The 18,035-nt window shown below is 46.0% G+C and overlaps 1 protein-coding gene, 1 non-coding gene and 1 pseudogene across 2 annotated transcripts in view; 2 read left to right on the forward strand and 1 right to left on the reverse strand.

The window, feature by feature from the left end:
* Window positions 1-12,775, reverse strand: part of Muc4 (mucin 4, cell surface associated) — a 55,808-nt gene extending 43,033 nt beyond the window's left edge. The window contains exon 1 of the mRNA XM_074073386.1: window positions 12,342-12,775. Within this exon, the coding sequence (XP_073929487.1) occupies window positions 12,342-12,423 (82 nt within the window). The 5' untranslated portion in view covers window positions 12,424-12,775. The remainder of the gene's footprint in view (window positions 1-12,341) is intronic.
* Window positions 168-310, forward strand: LOC141423670 (small nucleolar RNA SNORA73 family; annotated as a pseudogene).
* Window positions 2,157-2,215, forward strand: LOC141423784 (small nucleolar RNA SNORD78). Its single transcript, XR_012448592.1, has one exon. It is a non-coding gene; the product is annotated as a small nucleolar RNA SNORD78 (small nucleolar RNA).
* Window positions 12,776-18,035: the final 5,260 nt, after the last annotated feature.

Here is an 18,035-nt window from a genome sequence, read left to right on the forward strand (position 1 = left end):
TCTCAGCTATGGTGGGAAGCATAAATGGAGGATTGTAGTCCAGTCTGACCAGGCAAAAACTTGAGACTCTCTCCCCAAAATGACTAAAGCAAAAAGGACTGTGCACATGGCTCAAATGGTAAAGCAGCTGCCTAACAAGTGCAAGGCCCTGAGTTCAAACCCCCGTACCAACAACAACAAAAATGGATGAGAGTCCCTTTCCACAATGTTGGCAAAGAAGCTGGGCCTTGAGTCTCTGCCTGCATATTCCCACAACTTCCCAGAGTCCTGTGAACAATGACTGAGGAGACAAACCATGCAGGAAACAATGTAAAAACAATAAAAGAAAAAAATGGATGAGAAAAAATAGAAAACTCTAATACAAACTAACTTAAATTATCAGCACTTTAAAAAAGAATCTAGGAAGTTGGGGAAGAACTCAGTGGCAGAACCTATGCTTAGCATGGCAGAGGCTTTGGGTTCAATCTCCATCAGCACCAGAAAAATAAATAAGCGAATCTACCCACCCCACCAAAAAATGTAGATCAAGATAATTTTATGGGCAATTCTTATCAGACAAGGAATAGATCATTTCCATTTTACATAAACTTTCCCAGAGTTTAAAACAAGAGGATGTTCTATAACTAATATTACAGTGTTGCTGTAACTTTAAAACCCAAACTAAACAAAGACAGTATAAGAAAGGAAAACTGTAGGTTAATACATCTTAATGACAACATAGATAGAAGCATCCTAACTAAGCAAAATATCAGTAAGCCAAATTCAATGTTGGATTTTTAAAAAGTATATTGGAATCAGAAATGCAAGATGAATATAAGAATTAATGTAAATCACTATAGAAACAGAGTGAACAGGAAAACATGACTATCCAGAGATACAGAAAAAGAATTTGATAAAATTCTTGTTAAAAGCCCTAGCAAATGAAAAATAGAAGCTAGCTACCTTAACCTCATCAACCATATCAATAAAAACCCCATGGTCAACACAATAAAGATAAGACATTGGAAATATTTCCATTAAAATCGGAAATAAGACCAAGATGCCAACAGTTATTGTTTCTACTCAACATTAGGTTGGAGGTCTCACCAGTAAAATACGACAAGAAAAATAAACATAGGTATGACAATTCTAAGATTTTTTTTGTATGGAAAGGAAGAAACAAACCTATGATTGCTTGCAGATAATATAACCGTTTACATAAGAAAGCCAGTTGGGGCTGAGAATTTAGCTCCATGGTAGAGAGCTCTTACCTAGCATGTGTGAGGCCCTGGGTTTGATCCCCAGCACCACCAAAACAAGAAAAGAAAAATCCTCCCAAACTTATAACTTATAAACAAAGTTCTATATACATGGTCAAAATTTTAAAAAAAATCACTGCATCAGTGAAAGAAATAATATTTTTAAAACTATAATGTTTGTGTAGTGACAAAAAATATAAAGAAAGATTTAGACTGTTTATTAAATATAAATCTAACTAGTGAGTGTCTCATCTTTATGGAGAAAGTGATGTCTTCATTGACATATATTAATGAAGATACTCACTTAATACATGTTAGAAAACATATGTAGTTGAAAGACCATATATAGTTAGACCTTTATTTAACTGTCCAGAAAACTACACTGCTATGCTTCCTTCCAAAATTTTAATGTGCCCAGTATATTTAACTTTAGCTGATATTATAAGCATTTTTTCATGTTATTATTTTTGTAAGCATACCCTGAGGAGAGCCCAATATTTTGCATTTTGGGTGGTAGTTCTTTCTCTTTCCCCGTTTTGGAGCCTGGGTGAGCTCAGGCCAACAGCAAAACCTTGGTGCTGTGTGAAAACTCTTCTTGCCAGGCTTTAGAGAACCTCCTTCCTAACAAATCCTTGCCCCTCAGCTGGAAACTTCTGGTATTAAATTCCCATGTCCATGTAGATTAGAGCAGTAGCACAGGGACAAGTCCCCTCCTGAGGCTCCTCCTGCAATGGGCCCCCTTCTCTGCAATAATGACAGCTCAGGGTCATGATCCTGTTTGTGGCTTACAAGTCTTTCCTTAATAAATCTTACTTTGTGCTTATTCCATGTGTGACTAGTATCTGTATGTGATTGTTTGTGTGTGTATTTATCCATGTGTCTGTGGAAAATTGGGCATGGTCTTTGAATATTAAATATTTATAATTAAGTTGATCAAATGTCTGATTGGTAATATAGACAAATTTAATGCTGAAGAAAAAAATCATTAAATATATATTCCATCATAGGGAAAACTTGTAATTAACTTATTCCTGAATATTTTGGCTGTTTTTAGGGAGTGTGTATTATAAATGAAGTTTTGACAACTTTCTCTGTGCATAATGCTCAGTCTTGTTTTCATTATTTCAGCCCATTTCCTTCATATAAATTTCTGTTAGTGGAATTACTGGTTAATGCTGCTATACAATTTTTCATGATATTCGTGCATTTCTAAATTTCTTGGTAGAAAGATCCTGGCCACCTTACCACCTGTTGGCAATATATGAGGGGGCCCGTTTCCCAACAGCCTCCCTCTGAAAAATGCTTTGCATTGCAGTACTGATTCAAAATCTTGCCAAACAGGGCCATGACCTGGCAGTCCTCCTTTCAAATGGCTTTTTTTTAAAAGAACTTCCTAATCCTGATTGATTGATTTATTAGAATCTCCTGGCTCAGTGGACCAGAAGGGAGCTGCTTCATGTGAATGACATGGTTTTATTTATGGGAGAAGGCACAAAGTCCCCAAATCTGTTAGGCTTGTCGTGAGAAGGAAGAGATTTGCATTAATCACCACAAACCATGTTGCCCTCAGCGCAGAGAAACTAAAGCAGATACCTTAAAAGCAACTGAGGCCAATAGGAGAAGGGGACCAGGAACTAGAGAAAAGGTGAGATCAAGAAGAATTAACCTAGAAGGTAACACACATGCACAGGAAATCAATGCAAGTCAGCTCCTTGTATAGCTATCCTTATCTCAACTAGCAAAAACCCTTGTTCCTTCCTATTATTGTTTATACTCTCTCTTCAACAAAATTAGAGATAAGGGCAAAATAGTTTCTGCTGGATAGCGAGGAGGTGGGTGGGAGAGGGAGGGGGCAGGGCTGGCTGGTAAGGGAGGGGGTGGGGGCAGGGGGGAGAAATGACCCAAGCCTTGTATGCACATATAAATAAAATAAATAAATAAATAAATAATTTTTTAAAAAGCATCTCTTCTGAGCTCAAAAAAAAAATCACCACAAACTACAGTTATCGTATTTGTCTTTTGTCACTATTTAAACAATAACTCTTAAGCCACTCCCTCAACAGATTATTCAGCTCTTTAGAGAAACAGTTGGCAGATAATTCAAACTATTAACCTTGAGTAGGTAGTAGGTACCTATCAAGTGCCTACCTTGATAGGTACCCTACCTTGGTGAGGGATAAGAAGTTCTTTTTTGGTCAAGATAAGTCAAAATCCCTGAGGGAGCTTTAAAAATGTACCCTTGGGTTGATAGTGGGAGCCTAATTTTTTATTTATGAGATGGGATCCAGGAATCTGTGCCAGGGTGTTCAGGGTAATTCTAATACTGAAGTGATAGTATCTGCTTTTAAAACTGCTCCTCAGGGCTCGGAGAATAGCTCAAGGGTACAATGTGTGCTTAGCATATGCCAGGCCTCGGGTGCAATCCCCAACACCCCCTCAAAAGTGTTTGTAAGCTAAAACTGTCGTATGGAAGTTGCAAGGCACAAAAATCTGGGGTCTCGATCAAGCTGTGTTCTAAAGCATGTTCTCAGTCTTGACCTTGTGCCCAAACATTGGGGGAATGAACTGACCTTGTCTTTTCCCAGAATGCAATGTGGCTCTCCAGACTGTTGCAACATAGCACAGATGCAGAGGAGAGAGCTGAAGAGTTCCCTGCACAGGTTGGTGTTTGAGAGAAACAGAGAATCTGCTCCTTTCTCCACCGCTTCTTACATGCATCTTACACTTCACTGAAAAGCCACCCATCTTCAACCTATTCCATGTCCCAAAGCCCTCTCCATCAGGAAATGTTTCTGACTTTACCGAGTCCCCATTTCGTCTTAGTAAAGAAATGACCTCCACTAACAGCTACACCCCTCCCCGGGTTCCAATCTGCTTGAATTACTTCATCCTTCAGTTCTCCTGCAACCCTGTTCTCATGTAGGTCTCTTTGGACCTAAGATAAAAGTATCATCCATCTTGTGCCCTCCTTGTCTACATTTTGTTTCATCTTCAAGTGTCTAGAGAGAGCAGCTGACACCATCCCTGCTTCATCATGCCCTCCTTTTGCTCTGCCCTCCACCACAGCCTCCTCACTGAAACCAGACTCTCCTAATTATCATCAATTTATCCATTCATGCATGGTATTTACGAAGCGCTGACCGCTGACCCCTTGGCCAGTGCCCCCCGATATTTGCATGGTATGGTCCTCCAGCTGAATGGGTATCTCCTGCCTCCACTTTCCCCAGTCCTTCTCCACCTCAGCCCACACATGGAGCTGAGCTTCTGGGTGACAGCTTCAGGCCTTTCCCCTGTCCTACTTCTCTCTCTCTCTCTCTCTCTTTCTCTCTCTCTCTCTCTCTCTATTTGTCTCTGTCTCTACCTCTCTCTCTCTCTCTCTCTCTCCATTGCACCTACTTTCATGCCTTACAAAGCTACAGTGCTTCCTAACCTCTAACCCACATTCCAGACTCATCATCCAGTGACTTCCTGCCTAGCTTGTCCTATGCCACATGTACAAGTGGAACTTTCCTGGAACTATTTCTTCCATCTTCCTTTCTTCTGTTAATTGTTAACAGTCCCCAGATATCCCAACCAGAAGCCTCCGAGTCATCTTCAATCCCTTCCTCTTCCTTGTCCCCAGCATCACAGTTTGGTACCAACTCTTCATATCCTCTTACTTGCTTTGTTGTGTCATCCTTGTCACTCGAACTGTTCGCTGCAGCCTCTTAACCACTCCTGACTCCAGTCCTCATACCCATGGTTTGAGTCTGGTGTGACTTTGTCCCCCAAAGGCTTCTCTGTTGGAAGCTTGGTTCTCAGTGGGGTAGTGGGACCTTTAAGACATGGGCAAGTGGAAGGTCAACTGGAGATGTGCCCTGGGAAGCAATTGTGGGACTCCTGTCTCTCTCTGGCTTCCTGTTTTGGTGATGTGATTGCTCACTCCCATATGTATTCTTACTGTTCTACCATCTCACCAGAGCTTGCACCGTGCATCCCAAACTCTGAGCTAAATACACCTCTTTTTAAAAAAATAAATAAATAAATCTGCCCCAGGTATTTTGTTATCGTAATGAAAGCTGACTAATATTTCTCCACTACTGCTGTGTTGATCTTCAGCTACAGGAAACAGGAAGGAGAGCTTCTCCTCTCGTCTCCTTAGCAAGAATGCTTTAGAAAGTGGTCTGTATCGTCTACACTGGAAGGCATTGCTTGGAGGCTGAGTGCATGGGTCTTGGGCCTTATCAGAGCCATGGAGACTGGTGACTAGAGTTGCTCCTGTCACCCCCCTCAACTGTGATAAGGATGCCAGAATCCAGGGCCCCTCCTCAGAGAGAGGCCACTTGGTGATAGCTAACCTCTGGTTGTGGCTGAGTGTCTAAGAATTCTTTCACTAGGTCGGTCTCTCTGGGAGGGTGGCTTCTGTGAGAAGGAAGTGCCTGGGGCTTCTATGCTAGAGCAGTTTCAGCAGGGACATTGTCTTCACTTTGAGTTCTTGAGTGTCAGTTGACTTTTGTGATTAACTAACCCATAAATAGATTGCTTTTTACTGTTCCCAGTAGGCACACTTTGATTATAAAGAATAAAAATGTTAATACCTCATATTCATATAGTGCTTTATAGCTTCTCTAATAGTGACCCCCATTTTACAGGTGGGGCTAAGCAACTTTCCCAACATCACATCTCTAGTAAGCAGCAAGGCTGGGGCCTCCAATGTGAAGGCCAAGGCGCTGAAGATGTGAGCCATTGTTCCACTCTGGGATGGTCACTGAGTGGAGGGAGAGCTGAGGTAGACATCGAGCCACAGTGGTTGACCTGCCCTACATTCTTGGCCTCCCACGTGCAGGACAAATCTGGCATATTATCAGGGTCCGATCGTGACCCTGGAACATTTCTGCTTAGTTTCCTGGTGTCTCCTTTCTGTGATGATGTCAGAGTGAGCTGTGATGACTGTTGACCTTATGGGTAACTGATGACATGTGTGATCAAGCCTAAAATGGAGAGGTTTAAGAAGTTCTGTCAGGAAAGGCGACTTCACCAAGGGATGGTGAGGGTCCTGAAGGTGGCCATAAGATGGGCCCTGAGACCATCTTCCATTCTCTGCCCCCACTGCAGTCACAGAGTCTCAGCAAAGTCGACTCTCCCTGAGCTATGCCAGGTGGGAGACACCTAGCGGCTGTGTATGCCTCCGGGGCGCCAAGGATGGCAAAATTGAAAGTCCTCGTAGGCATTCCTCCTTGGTGACTCCACAGGCATGAAGAATTGATGGGTGTGTGGCTGATTCAGGAGGAGTGGTGGCCGCAGTGGTATAGATAATGGAAGATAACATTCCAAGAGAGCAGCGAAGTCACTCCCCAAACAGAGAACAAAGCCTGTGCCTTGTGTGCCCTGTGGGTTGAGCCTGCTTCTTAGCACCTGGTCTGTTTGTCTTGAGCTCTTCCTGGAACTGGAGGTGGGGAACCCAAAAATAGATCTCCCATGATGTGTTACCTTCTGTGCTTTCTCCATTGGGTGTGTGGTGGGTTCTTGGCAGGGCTGCCTAGAGCAGGCTAGAACTTAAGCACAGCACCCAACTGTAAGGACAGCCTTGAGGAGAAAAGGCATTCACACCTGGACAGCAGGTGCTGGGAAAGGTGTGAAGAAGCAGAGGGAGTGAGAGGACTGCCAGCCTTGCCAACCTGTGTGAAGAGTCAAGAGCTACTCGTGTGTGTATCTCCCTCAGAATTAACAGTGACCAGTGTGGCATCCACCACTAGGAATTTTCTCTCTATGGCTGCTAGAACTGAAGATGAAGAAAGATGCTAACTGAGAACACCCTAAGAGTAACTACTACAGTGCCTAGAACAGTGCCTGGTATACAGTAATTATGTCATCAACATCTGTTGAATGAATCAACAGATGTTTTTGGCTTCTTCAACTGAGGTTGGAGGTAGGGTGAGGTTTCTCTCCTGTCATGGTGGTCCCCCGGGCAAGGATGAGGCTGACATGACAGTTCTAGCCTGAGGTTATGACCATCACTGTAGCAGACAGTGATCAAATACCCTGAAGCAACCCTAGCCTGGCTCCAATGGGAGCCAGGAGAGATGAGCTCCAAAACCACAATGGCAGAGGCTGGAGGTCAAACTTCTGAGGAGAGGGAGGCAAGAGAGAGAAGAAAGTGGGAGCTGGGCTGGTATGTGGTGGTTGCAGTGGGTCTTGGGACTTTGTCACTAGTCTTAGAGCTTGTGGAGCTATCATCTCCCACATGCTGGGAGAAAGGAGATCAGATGACATGCAGCAACGGCCAAGGTGAAGAAGTGCCTGACTGACAGGCACAGTGACCGACAGGCATTGTTTGCTGGGAGTTTAGCAGGCAGAGTTGGAAAAGAAGGTGAAGCATGATTCTACATTCTTTTCTTATTGATGTCAATTTTAGGGTCAGTTGAGAGGGGGTGATTCCACTTACTGGAGAGGGAATAAAAGGGGGGCCTAAGAAAGCTGGGATGATGTCAGTGATGTTCCCTTGAACACAGGTCATCTGGTCTTTGACTTGGGGGATAAAGGAATGAAGAAGACATTGCAGGAACTATGGCAATGTGCTGTTTTCTTGCTTCTGCTCTGACTCCTGCCAGACATGGTGCTTTTGACACCCCCTAGCAAGGGTCTTTCTGATCCTGACTAGGACAAGTAATGGTATAACGTATTGAGGCCATGGAATGGTTAAGACCATGGGTTCTAGAGTTAGACCGACTAGCATTTGTTGTGAGACTTGGGCAAGTAACTTGACTTCTCTGACGTTTGGGGTCCTTACCATAAAACTGGCAGGATGACAAATAATAGTAATAGCAGTGAGGTAAAGTATGCAAAGGACTTAGCTAAGTACCTTAGCTCAATAAACATTGTCTGGCATTGTGCCATTTTTGTCTACAAATTCAAAGTCCTGGCAGAGGCAGCAGTCCTTGGGACGGGGTTCTTATGGGAGCTCACCTTGCTGTTTTTGCATTTTCAGATCTCTGCTGCTGCCACCAGGCCAAGCCACAGCATCTACTGGCTAGACACCTACACCAGCTCCTAAGTAATCTCTCCTATCACCATTGCCTCCTCCTAATGCATTTTCCTCACAGTGTACAGAGCAGTAGTTCAAAGGTCATTTCAAAGACCATTCCAAAATGTGAACATGTCCCTCTTACCTAAGCCCCTCACTGTCTGCTCACGCTAGTGACTTAAGACCCATAATCTATTTCACAGCCTACAAAGCCCTGCAGGATCAGGTGCTCACCTACCTCTTTTAAGTCCTTCTTTTAAGAGCTGAGCTCTTTCCTGATCTGCACTTGCTCTTGCCCTGCCTGCACATGTCTGCCGCACGTTCCCCGGCTTCTTCCTCAGCCATCAGGTCTCAGCTCATACACAGCACTTCCTCAGAGAAACCTTCCGGGACTGACCAATGGAAATGACTCCCCACTGTTTTACTCTCATTACCCCCTGGGCTGTTCCACATTGCACCTGCCACACTGGTTCTTGGAACTTTTCTGTAACTATTTAATGTCTATTGCATATGGTGAGGTCTCAACTGCCAAAGGCTGGCCATGTCTATTTCATGCTTTACTGTGAACATACAGTGCTGTTCTGGAACAATGGCAGCATTCCTTAACTGGTCCTTTAATTAGGAAATGAATGAAGAGTGACTCAGGGGTTGTGAACACTTCTGTTCTTCCCTCCACACACGGGCTGGGCTGGTGAGGAGGTTTGTTTGTGGACGGCTGAGGGCTGCCAGGGAAACCCAGATTCAGAAGACCTGGATTCTAGTTCCACTGCCTCACTTCCAGGTCACATGATCTTAAACAGGTCACTTAACTAGACAGAGAACTATGGAAGGACCATGACTTATTCACCTTAGTGTCCAGCAAGTGAATAACTCCAAAGTCTAAGCTCTTTATCCCCCAAACCCCTCTGTCACTGGACTTTTGAAACACAAACTACTATGCAAGTTGGAGTAGCAACACAGTGAGTCAATGTCTACACAGTCCTCAAAATGCACACGTGGAGATGGGAGCTGCCTGCCACTTCAGCTGGGCCCCCCTGAGCACGGCTGCCATTGCACAGGCCTTGTGCCACACAGACACCCCATTCCCAGGGCCTTTTCAGAGCTCTGGGAAAATGGTGAATACTCAACCTTTGTGAAGTGCCAACAGCTTTCCTTTATTTTGACTCAGCAGCTCAGGCCAGGCCAGCTCAGCCTCACACAAAGACATGTAATAGAGGTGAAGGTTGAAAACTCAGAGGAGACCTGGCCTGGAGGACGTCAATCCTGGACTGCAGAGAAGTGTCTCCACAGGCTGTGCTATGGATCTGTGTGAAGAATTTAACAACGCACCATGAAACCAGAGAGCAGATGCAGTAGCAAAACCACTTGTTTGAGCACATAAAAGGCTAACTACTTCTCAGCCTCTCCTGGCAATGAAGACACAAACCACTCACTTGTTAAACTGTGCCCCGTGGCCTCTGCCTCAGAGCTGATCCCAGAAACCAGGGTGTGGAGGAGATTGGCACAGCTTCACACATGATCCACTCCGTGGCAGAGGCTGGCCGTCAGGTCAGCCCATGCGATAAATTGCAGTCTGAATAAACTGAGCCAGCCCTTGCAGACCCATAGGAAGGATGGGGTGGCTTCAGAGATGCCTGAGCTCTTTGGGTGAATGGATTTGCCCACCACTGGAGGTGCCCACTCTATTCCTGTCCCATCGTTCTTCCCGCCCCCAACCTCCCAGCTCAGAAGTGGACTGGATCATCTCAAAGAAATATTATGGTTCTTTTGCTTTAAAACAGATGCTGTTCATTTTATCCTCATGACAACTCTACATGGGAGCCCCTCCCTTCAACCCAGTTTTCCCTTTGAATATCCTGAGGCTCCAGAACTAAGGGGATTTTGCTTATATTCCCTGGTAGGTAAGTGACAACATCAACTTGGCCTTGTGACTCTAAGTTCCTGCTCTTTGCTATACATCTCACTGACCTGCATTTTGATTTTCTTGGCAGGACCTGTTGTCCAGGAATTATCCATTTTGAGTGTCCCTGGGCACAGAGAGTGTCTCCTGCAGGTGCTGGTAGGCCTGTGGAGGCTTTGGTGTCCCTGGTGCAGGTTGGAGAAGCCTCTTTCAGTCCGAAGGGCAGATTGGAGGTTCTGAGAGAGGCCAATAGGACCCTTCCTCTCTGGTCTCCTGTGACCGTGGATCTCCTCTCCTGCCCTGCCCTTGCTACAGCCCCCAACCTCCTAGGGGCCACCCAAAGTAGTGGCCCCTGCATCACTGGGCCACTGACAGTACTGGATATGAAGGTTTTTGCTGGCCCAGCTTCCTAACTGTGGGACAAGAAAGTAGGGCTGCCAGGTTTCCTCCTTAGCCATCCCTGCCTAGGGCGACCAGGAGCCACAGAGCCACAGAGTTTCTGTTTGCTCCTTGTACAACCCACTTCTGTTATGCTGCTTCCCTACCTCTGCTTGGACAGCAGCCCTCACCACTGGGTTCCTTTGTGGAAACTCTGGGTTTTCCCTCTGCCCTGGGGAAGAGGCAGCTCCAACATCTGCTTTAGCGGTAGCCCATGCTTGGGAGAGAGTCACACTATGAAATATAGGCAGGTTGATAAGCCCCTTGGAGACCCAGAAGGAACCATACTGATGGGCTCCCAGCCCCTCAGAGGGACTGTCTGTTTGTCCCAGTGTCTGCTTTTCCCTACCAAGGCTCTCATAATACTCCAGCTCATCCTCGGGCACCATCTCCCACGCCACTCCCACCTACTTTCCTGGCCCTGCTCCATGGTGTCACAGGACTGGGAGCTCCAGGGCATGCCCACAGTTCTTCAGGTCTCCAGTGGCCTCTTTTCCTTCTCTAGGCCACACCCCTCCACTTTCCCTGCTCTTGCCCCTAGGGATCCTTTCTGGAGACCCCACTTCTTAAACTCCTCTTGAGTTTAATGGTCCTGACACTTTGGGGTCAAGTGTAGAATTGATACCCAACACTTTCAGAATTGACTTGAAATCACAGAATGTCAAAACTTAAGAACCAGGCTAGGGATATAGCTCAATGGTAGTGTGATTTTAGCTGATTTGATTTCCTGCACTGTTCGGAAGAAAAAGAAAAGGAACAAGAACAACAAACTTGAGGAGTTAGAAGTTGTGGCGTTTACCACCCTGCTTTTAATGCAGGAGAACCAAGGCCAGGAGAGCTAGGGTAGGACCTGGTCACAGGGACCAGAACAGCTAGCAGCAAAGCCAAAACATGGCTCAGAGCTCCTGATTCCAAGCCACTTTATCTCCACTGCCCTGGGAGTCATCGTTCTCATGGCAACCCTTTCTTCCTCATCTTAGGAGAAGCCCCTGAACAGTGGCCAAGGCTGGCTCCTTCTAGCCTCTGCTTCCTCACTGTGTGATGCCTAGGGGCCTAGGAAGTAGGGGGATTGAGGGTTGGGGAGGTGGTGATTGTTTCATTTGCTCTTAAACTATTCCTTACAAATGTCAAGGAAGGCAGAATATTTCATTTCTCCAGTACTTGTTCCTGCCTGGTGTCTCTATCTACCATTCTTCAAGCCAGCCTACCTCATGCTTCCTGGCCTTTTCCCTTGGCTCTGCTTGTCTCCAATTTTCTCTTCTTTCCCTGTCCATTGGCTTTGCTTTGTCTGATTTTCAACTGTCTTGTCCTCTAACTTGATATCCTTATATGAATTGTTCTTCCATTTCTGTCACCAGCTTTCCTGGTTTTTCTGTCACAGTCTCTCTCCTCAACTCTCTTCCTTGCTATAGTTTTGCCTCTTTCTCAATGCAAACTAAGCCCTGCCTCCCACCAATGGTTCCCAAACCAGGCCACATCTTGTTCTCTCTGCCTCTGTCTCCTGTTTTCTCTGTCTTTCCAGTGTTCTCCCCTTCTCCCCCACTCAATCTCCCCATTTTATCCCATCTCTGCTCATCATTCATCTCTCCCTCTCTCTCTCTCTCTCTCTCTCTCTCTCTCTCTCTCTCTCTCTCTCTCTCTCTCTCACACACACACACACACACACACACACACACACACACACACACACACACACACAGAGTCTCCAGCATCCTTGACAGGTTCCCTGAAGCCAGAAAGCCACCCCAGGTACATCACTTACCCAGGACCACTGGCCAAAGGAGGCAGGAACACAAGCAGCTCAGGAACACCCAGGGGACCCTCCTCCAGTGGGGCCCCCTCATGGCTTCAGAAAAAGTTCCTCAGGCTCCCCTAGAGAAGCTCCACAGCACAGAAGTGGCAGAGAGAGGAGCAGAAGACAAACCTCAAGCAGGTGTATTTCCTGAAGGGGCCAGAGTGAGTACCAGGGGGAGGAGGACAAAAGAAGGCGGGGCCCCATGCCAATCATCCTTCCAAGGTCTTTTCTTCCTCAATCTCCACCCCCTTCCCCCACCAGGAAAAAATACCGATACACCCAATGCTCTGCTCCTTGTCAGCCTGAGCCAAGGTGGGGGGGGGGGAGGAGAATAGGAGGAGGAAGTGGGGAAAGAGAAACAAGACACACCGGAAATGAGTGGGCACCCTCCTGCCTGAAGTCTTGGGCCCTTTCCACCCTCTCCAAGGGCTGTAGATGGCTACAGCTATCTATAGTAGGAGGCAGCTGGCTCACTTCAGAAGAAAGGGGAAGGGAATAAAGGGTACTGAGAGATTGACTTTGGGATTGTACTAATAGGACAAGATAGCAAGATTTATAGAGACTCTAAGAAGCATGGGAAGTTGGGGGACCCACGTGGAGTGAGGGATAAGAATTAGAAATATCCTGTAGGCATGTTTTAGAGAGAGGCGGTGGGCTTAGGCCATCTGTTCAGTGCCGACACATGGAGGACCCTCACCACAGAACGGATGTCTTCTGTCCAGAACAGAGAACACAGAGCCAGGGTCCAGAGAGCCCAATGCAACCTGGGAAAGCAGCTTGAGGGATCTGACATGAGGGTTGAGGATGAGGTAGAACCTGAGTGGATTGTGTTGCTGTGCCATAGAAGTGGGCAGCCGGGTGGTGGTGGAGTGCTCCTGGAGACCTTGGGATTAGATTGCCCATTTTTTACCTCTTAGAGGACTCACAGACTCAAGCAACAATGGGACAGGGATCCCAGACAGGGTGTGCCAGGCAGAATTCTGAAGGTGGGGGAGAATAGCTGGTGTAAGCTATTCTATATATGTTTCAAGGAAAACAATGGTGATTTCCCCCACCCTTCCCCACAGTGTGAATCTATGCTCCTGGCACCCTAATACATGACCCCTGAGTGTGGGGAGTCTGTAGTCTGTGGAGTGACTGGCCTCAGAGCAGGATCTTAGGCTCCCAGGCTCCCAGACATTGCATAGCCTGGGATGAGGAGTCAGCATTTCTGCATTCTTAGGCAGAGCCAACCTTGCCAAGGAGGAGAAGAGGGTGACACTGGTGGCCTTATCACCTTGTTGACCACTTGTCTTCTGAAGCTAAAAGTCCAGTTATGGCCCAAGCCCACAGGTGGCCCCTTGCTGTTATCATGCAGGTCCTACAGAGACGTGGCAAAGTTACCCACGCACCCCTCCACCTCTGTATGGGATTCTGTATGGTTGATTCCATTCTTTTCCAGGAGCAGGAAAGCCACAAAAGTAAAGAGGGACTTGGGCTCTGGACAGTACAGCAGAATGTCACTGAAGACAATTTGTATAGGTACCAAGGCCCAACTTGGTCTTGTCAACTTTTCTGTGTCAATTCTTGCTTGTGAGTTCTCCCTATTAACTTGCCATCTAGTTTTTGTTTGTTTGTTTTTGAGGGTTTTTTTTTTTTTTGGTGTCACTCTCTCGATTACAGTTTTCCCCCATTTGCAGCAGAGATGAGAAAAGAAAATCCTCTTACTAAAGTAAGAGGTGGACATCTTGTCACCCTAGCACAGATGGCCTCCCACTTTGCGATGCAAGGAAAGCCAGAGGGGCAGAGCATTCTTTAGAGGCTGATGTGGTGGTCAAGGCTCCAACTGGACATTTGGGCACCTGGGCTTCAATCCTAACTGCCACACAACGTGAGTCACAGTCTCTTTGAGCCTTGTTATCCTCATCTCTAAAATGGGGATAGTAATACTTACCCAAAGGTTGTAAGACTGAAATGAGCTTATAGGTGTTAAAGTGCTTTGCAAATGTTAAGACACCTGTAGAGGGCATCAGCTTCCTCACTTCATCCTGACATCATCCCCCAAGGTGAATACAAATGAGGCAAGCCAGGGGAAGAGGAGGTATCTGGACGTGAATCTGTAGGCCTATCTACCTAGTTCCCTTTGGGTTTTGCAATCTTTTAACTAGGAACCTAAGACTTTGGATAAGGAGGTGCATGGGATCCTATTCGTCTCCTCCCTGTCCTCTCCCAGCTCCCTCTGCTTTCTCTGTGAGACCAGCTCCTCAACTCACCTATTTCCCAGCGTTAGGATGCTTCTAGGTCTCTGATAAGAGAAGAGGAAATGAGTGGATTCTCTGAGCTCTGTCCAGTGGAGACCTCGACCTGTAAACTACTGGGTTTACCCCCAGGCAGGAATCTGAAGTCAGGTTTAAGTTGATATGCCCTGGGGTGTGGGGAGAAGAGCTCAGTCGGGGGTCTATGTGAGTTGGAGCAGGGATAATATTTTCCAATAGGAGGAAGGCTGACCTAGTTGGCACAGACTGTTTAGTTCTGGGCAGCAAAATCAGGATCTTCAAGGACATGGCTCTTCTAAGCTCCCCATAGTGGGAGTCTCTAGTTCTTGGGGTCCCCACATATACAATTTATGCCACTAATATGCTGCTGATAAAGCTATTCAAACAGAAAAAGGAAATAAGGAAAGAGGGAGAAGAAGGAGGAGGAGGGGGAGAAAGAGAAGAGGGGGAGGAGGACAAAAGAGAGAAGAAGAAAGAAAGAAGAAAAAGAAAAAGAAACAATTTTGGGTGAGACTTAAGAAAGCAGACTGAGCTAGGGCAAGAAGTTGAACACTTGTGAAATCTATTGATTAAGTCTTGACTAGAAAGATTTGTAACTAGAATGTGAGGCCCTGTGTGTGTCCCTTGCACCCTGGGAGGTGCCCTTCTCACATGTAAGGAAACTGAGGTTCAGGAAGGAGAGCAGATACTCAGATACTCCCCTCATCATTGTGTCAAGGCCAGGTTGGGTGATCAAGTGACACTAGAGAAAGCTGACTTCCCTGATTGCACTTGTCCTAATCACATGGTCACACGCTAAATCACAAAGCTGGAATTTGAGCCAAGTCTACCTGGTCCCTAAATGAAAGAAGGGAATTAAGCTGGGCTGGGTGATTACTGTACGCTTGACTTTTCTGTGACTGACACAGAGGCGACCTTTACAAGGGGACTTGCTGTCCAGCTGCAAGAGGAGTGGTTGGGAGACAGCTTCTAGCTGCTGGCTCCTTCCAGCCACCCTGCAGCTTTTAAGCTGAGTTCGTGCCTTTATTCCATGCACTTTTTAGCCAATGACTAAGCAAAATGGCAGTGCAAGGACTGGTCAGTTCCACCCCCAGGGACGCTTTGAATAGCAGTCTGTGCCTCAGAGCATCCCATAGGGCAGAGGCTTTTTGACTGTCAGCTCTGCCACGATCCCTACCCAACCCTGCCTCTTCCCTTTTCAAGGATGTTGAACCCCAATGGGCTTTTTCATCCTAACTCCATCTCAGCTTACAATAGGTCCCAGCCCAAGACCCTGACTTAAAAGGGGGAGGATTATTTTAGATAGTCAAACTGGCCCCTGAGGGAAGGTTTGGATCTAGATCATCCCCAGCCCAAAGACTGGGTCTTCCCACTTTTCCATCCCCTACAGTTCAGCAAGGAGAGGTGTGCCCTGCTGTTCATGGTCCCTGTCCATGAAAATGTGTGACCTGCTTGTGATGACAAGATCCTCACATTGCAGAAGAGAAAGATACCAGTAGCCCCGTGGCTGGATCCCTTCACAGGGGAGTGTTTGTTGGTGCCACTGCAAAGGAGCAATCACGAGGTGACAATGGGAAGTCCTATGCCTGGAGCCTTGGCCTATGGGCTATGGTGACAGCAGGGGCCCTGGCATTTGGACCACACAAAGGCCACCATTATTCTCCCAGGATAGGGTTTCTCAGACCCTTTCTCTAGAAGTACTAAGCATGATTACAATTAGCTCACTTCCCTTCTCAGCTTGCATCTCAGGGAGAGATGCATAATGCCTACGCAACCTACATCCTCTGGATATGCCCCTGAAGCAAGGGGCATTCTGGGTGCACAGGAGGCATGGACGGCCAGAGCTGGCTTGAAGCCCAGGAATCTCAGCTTGCTCTATTTATTCAACTTTATGCAGAAGAAAACTAAGACCAGGAAGTTAGACACATTGCTAAGTCAGGTCCTCGGATTTATCACCTGTGTTCTGCAATTGGGCTTCCCCTTTTAAAACGTGAAATAACAAAAGAATCTCAACTTAATCTTAGAACTGAAGAGATGCTGGCAGCCATGTAGCCCAAATCATTCTGCCAAAGAGGAGGTGTGGGCCCAGGAAGGAAGTATCCAAGTTCACCCAGCTCTGGGTCGCAGCTCTGGCCTGAAACACAGGTTCCCTGTACTGTTTCTGCTTTGTCACTGCCTCCTGTGTTTTTATTAAGCTCTCTTTTCATCCTTCTAGTACCCTAGTTAGAACCATTTCTCCCAGTTTACATACAGGGAAACCTTCAGTAATTATGGCCATGATGGATGTCCTCTCAGGGTGAGCCCATGAGATCTTCAACTCTTTCTTTCTTTCCTTCCTTCCTTCTTTCTTTCTTTCTTTCCTTTCTTTTCCTTCCTTCCTTCCTTCCTTCCTTTCTTCCTCTCTCCCTCCCTCCTTCTCTCTCTCTTTCTCTCTCTCATCAAGGTCTTGCTATGTAACCCAGGTTGGACTTTAATTCATGTAGCCCAGGATGGCTCTGAACTCTTGATCCTTCTGCCTCTGCCTCATGAGTTCTGGGATTATAGATATGTACCACCATGTCAACCATGCAGGTTTCTGATGAAGGGCCCAACCCAAAGTCAATCCAAAGTTGACTTTTACAATAAAGTTTACTGGGGTTTTTCCCATTATAATAATGGTGCATGCTCATTATAGAGATACAGAAAATACTTACAGAGAAGACAAACATCATCTGTATTTACCACCCAAGAACAACCTCTGTTGAGAACCAAAAGCCACAGTGACAAGATCAGTGTGGCTTAGCAGCATTCTGACAGGTCAGAATCTGCAGGTGCACCATGTCTATCACAGTGGGATAAATGGTTTCCCTTGACTGAAAAGAAGTTTATACTTAGTCAAGGACACTGGCAGTAGGAATGCAGGGTGGCAAAAACAGAAAGGTTATAACTAGGTCAGAGTGTTTTGATGTTTAAGTCTCTTCCTCTTTTGTATAAAGCTTGCTGAGAAAAATAAAATTTTGCCAGTTGGTCATCAGCCTGCTGGCCCTCTTGATAATGTGTTTTGTCATTCCCTTCCTGAGTGACTGAATCCTTTCATGTGTCTCATCTGTTCATTTCTTCCCTGAGCCCTTTCAGGTCAAGGACCCGACAAACTTCTACAAATACTTTGATAGATTTCTGGGCTTTTTCTCATGAAGAGTTCATAGACAAAGTTTAAATCTATCATATCATTGATATAATTTATATTCCTACTTTACCAATTAACTTTTAACCTGAATGTGTATTTTGTTTTCACAAACATTTCATTCACATTTTTTTTTGAGACAGTCTCTCTATGGAGCCTTGAACTCAAGTCTCAGCCTCCTGAGTGCTGGGATTACAGGCATATGGCCAGCTCATTCACATATTTTTAAAGACTGTGTTGTAT

This window comes from Castor canadensis, chromosome 5, assembly GCF_047511655.1.
Source record: "Castor canadensis chromosome 5, mCasCan1.hap1v2, whole genome shotgun sequence".
Lineage (NCBI taxonomy): Eukaryota > Metazoa > Chordata > Mammalia > Rodentia > Castoridae > Castor > Castor canadensis.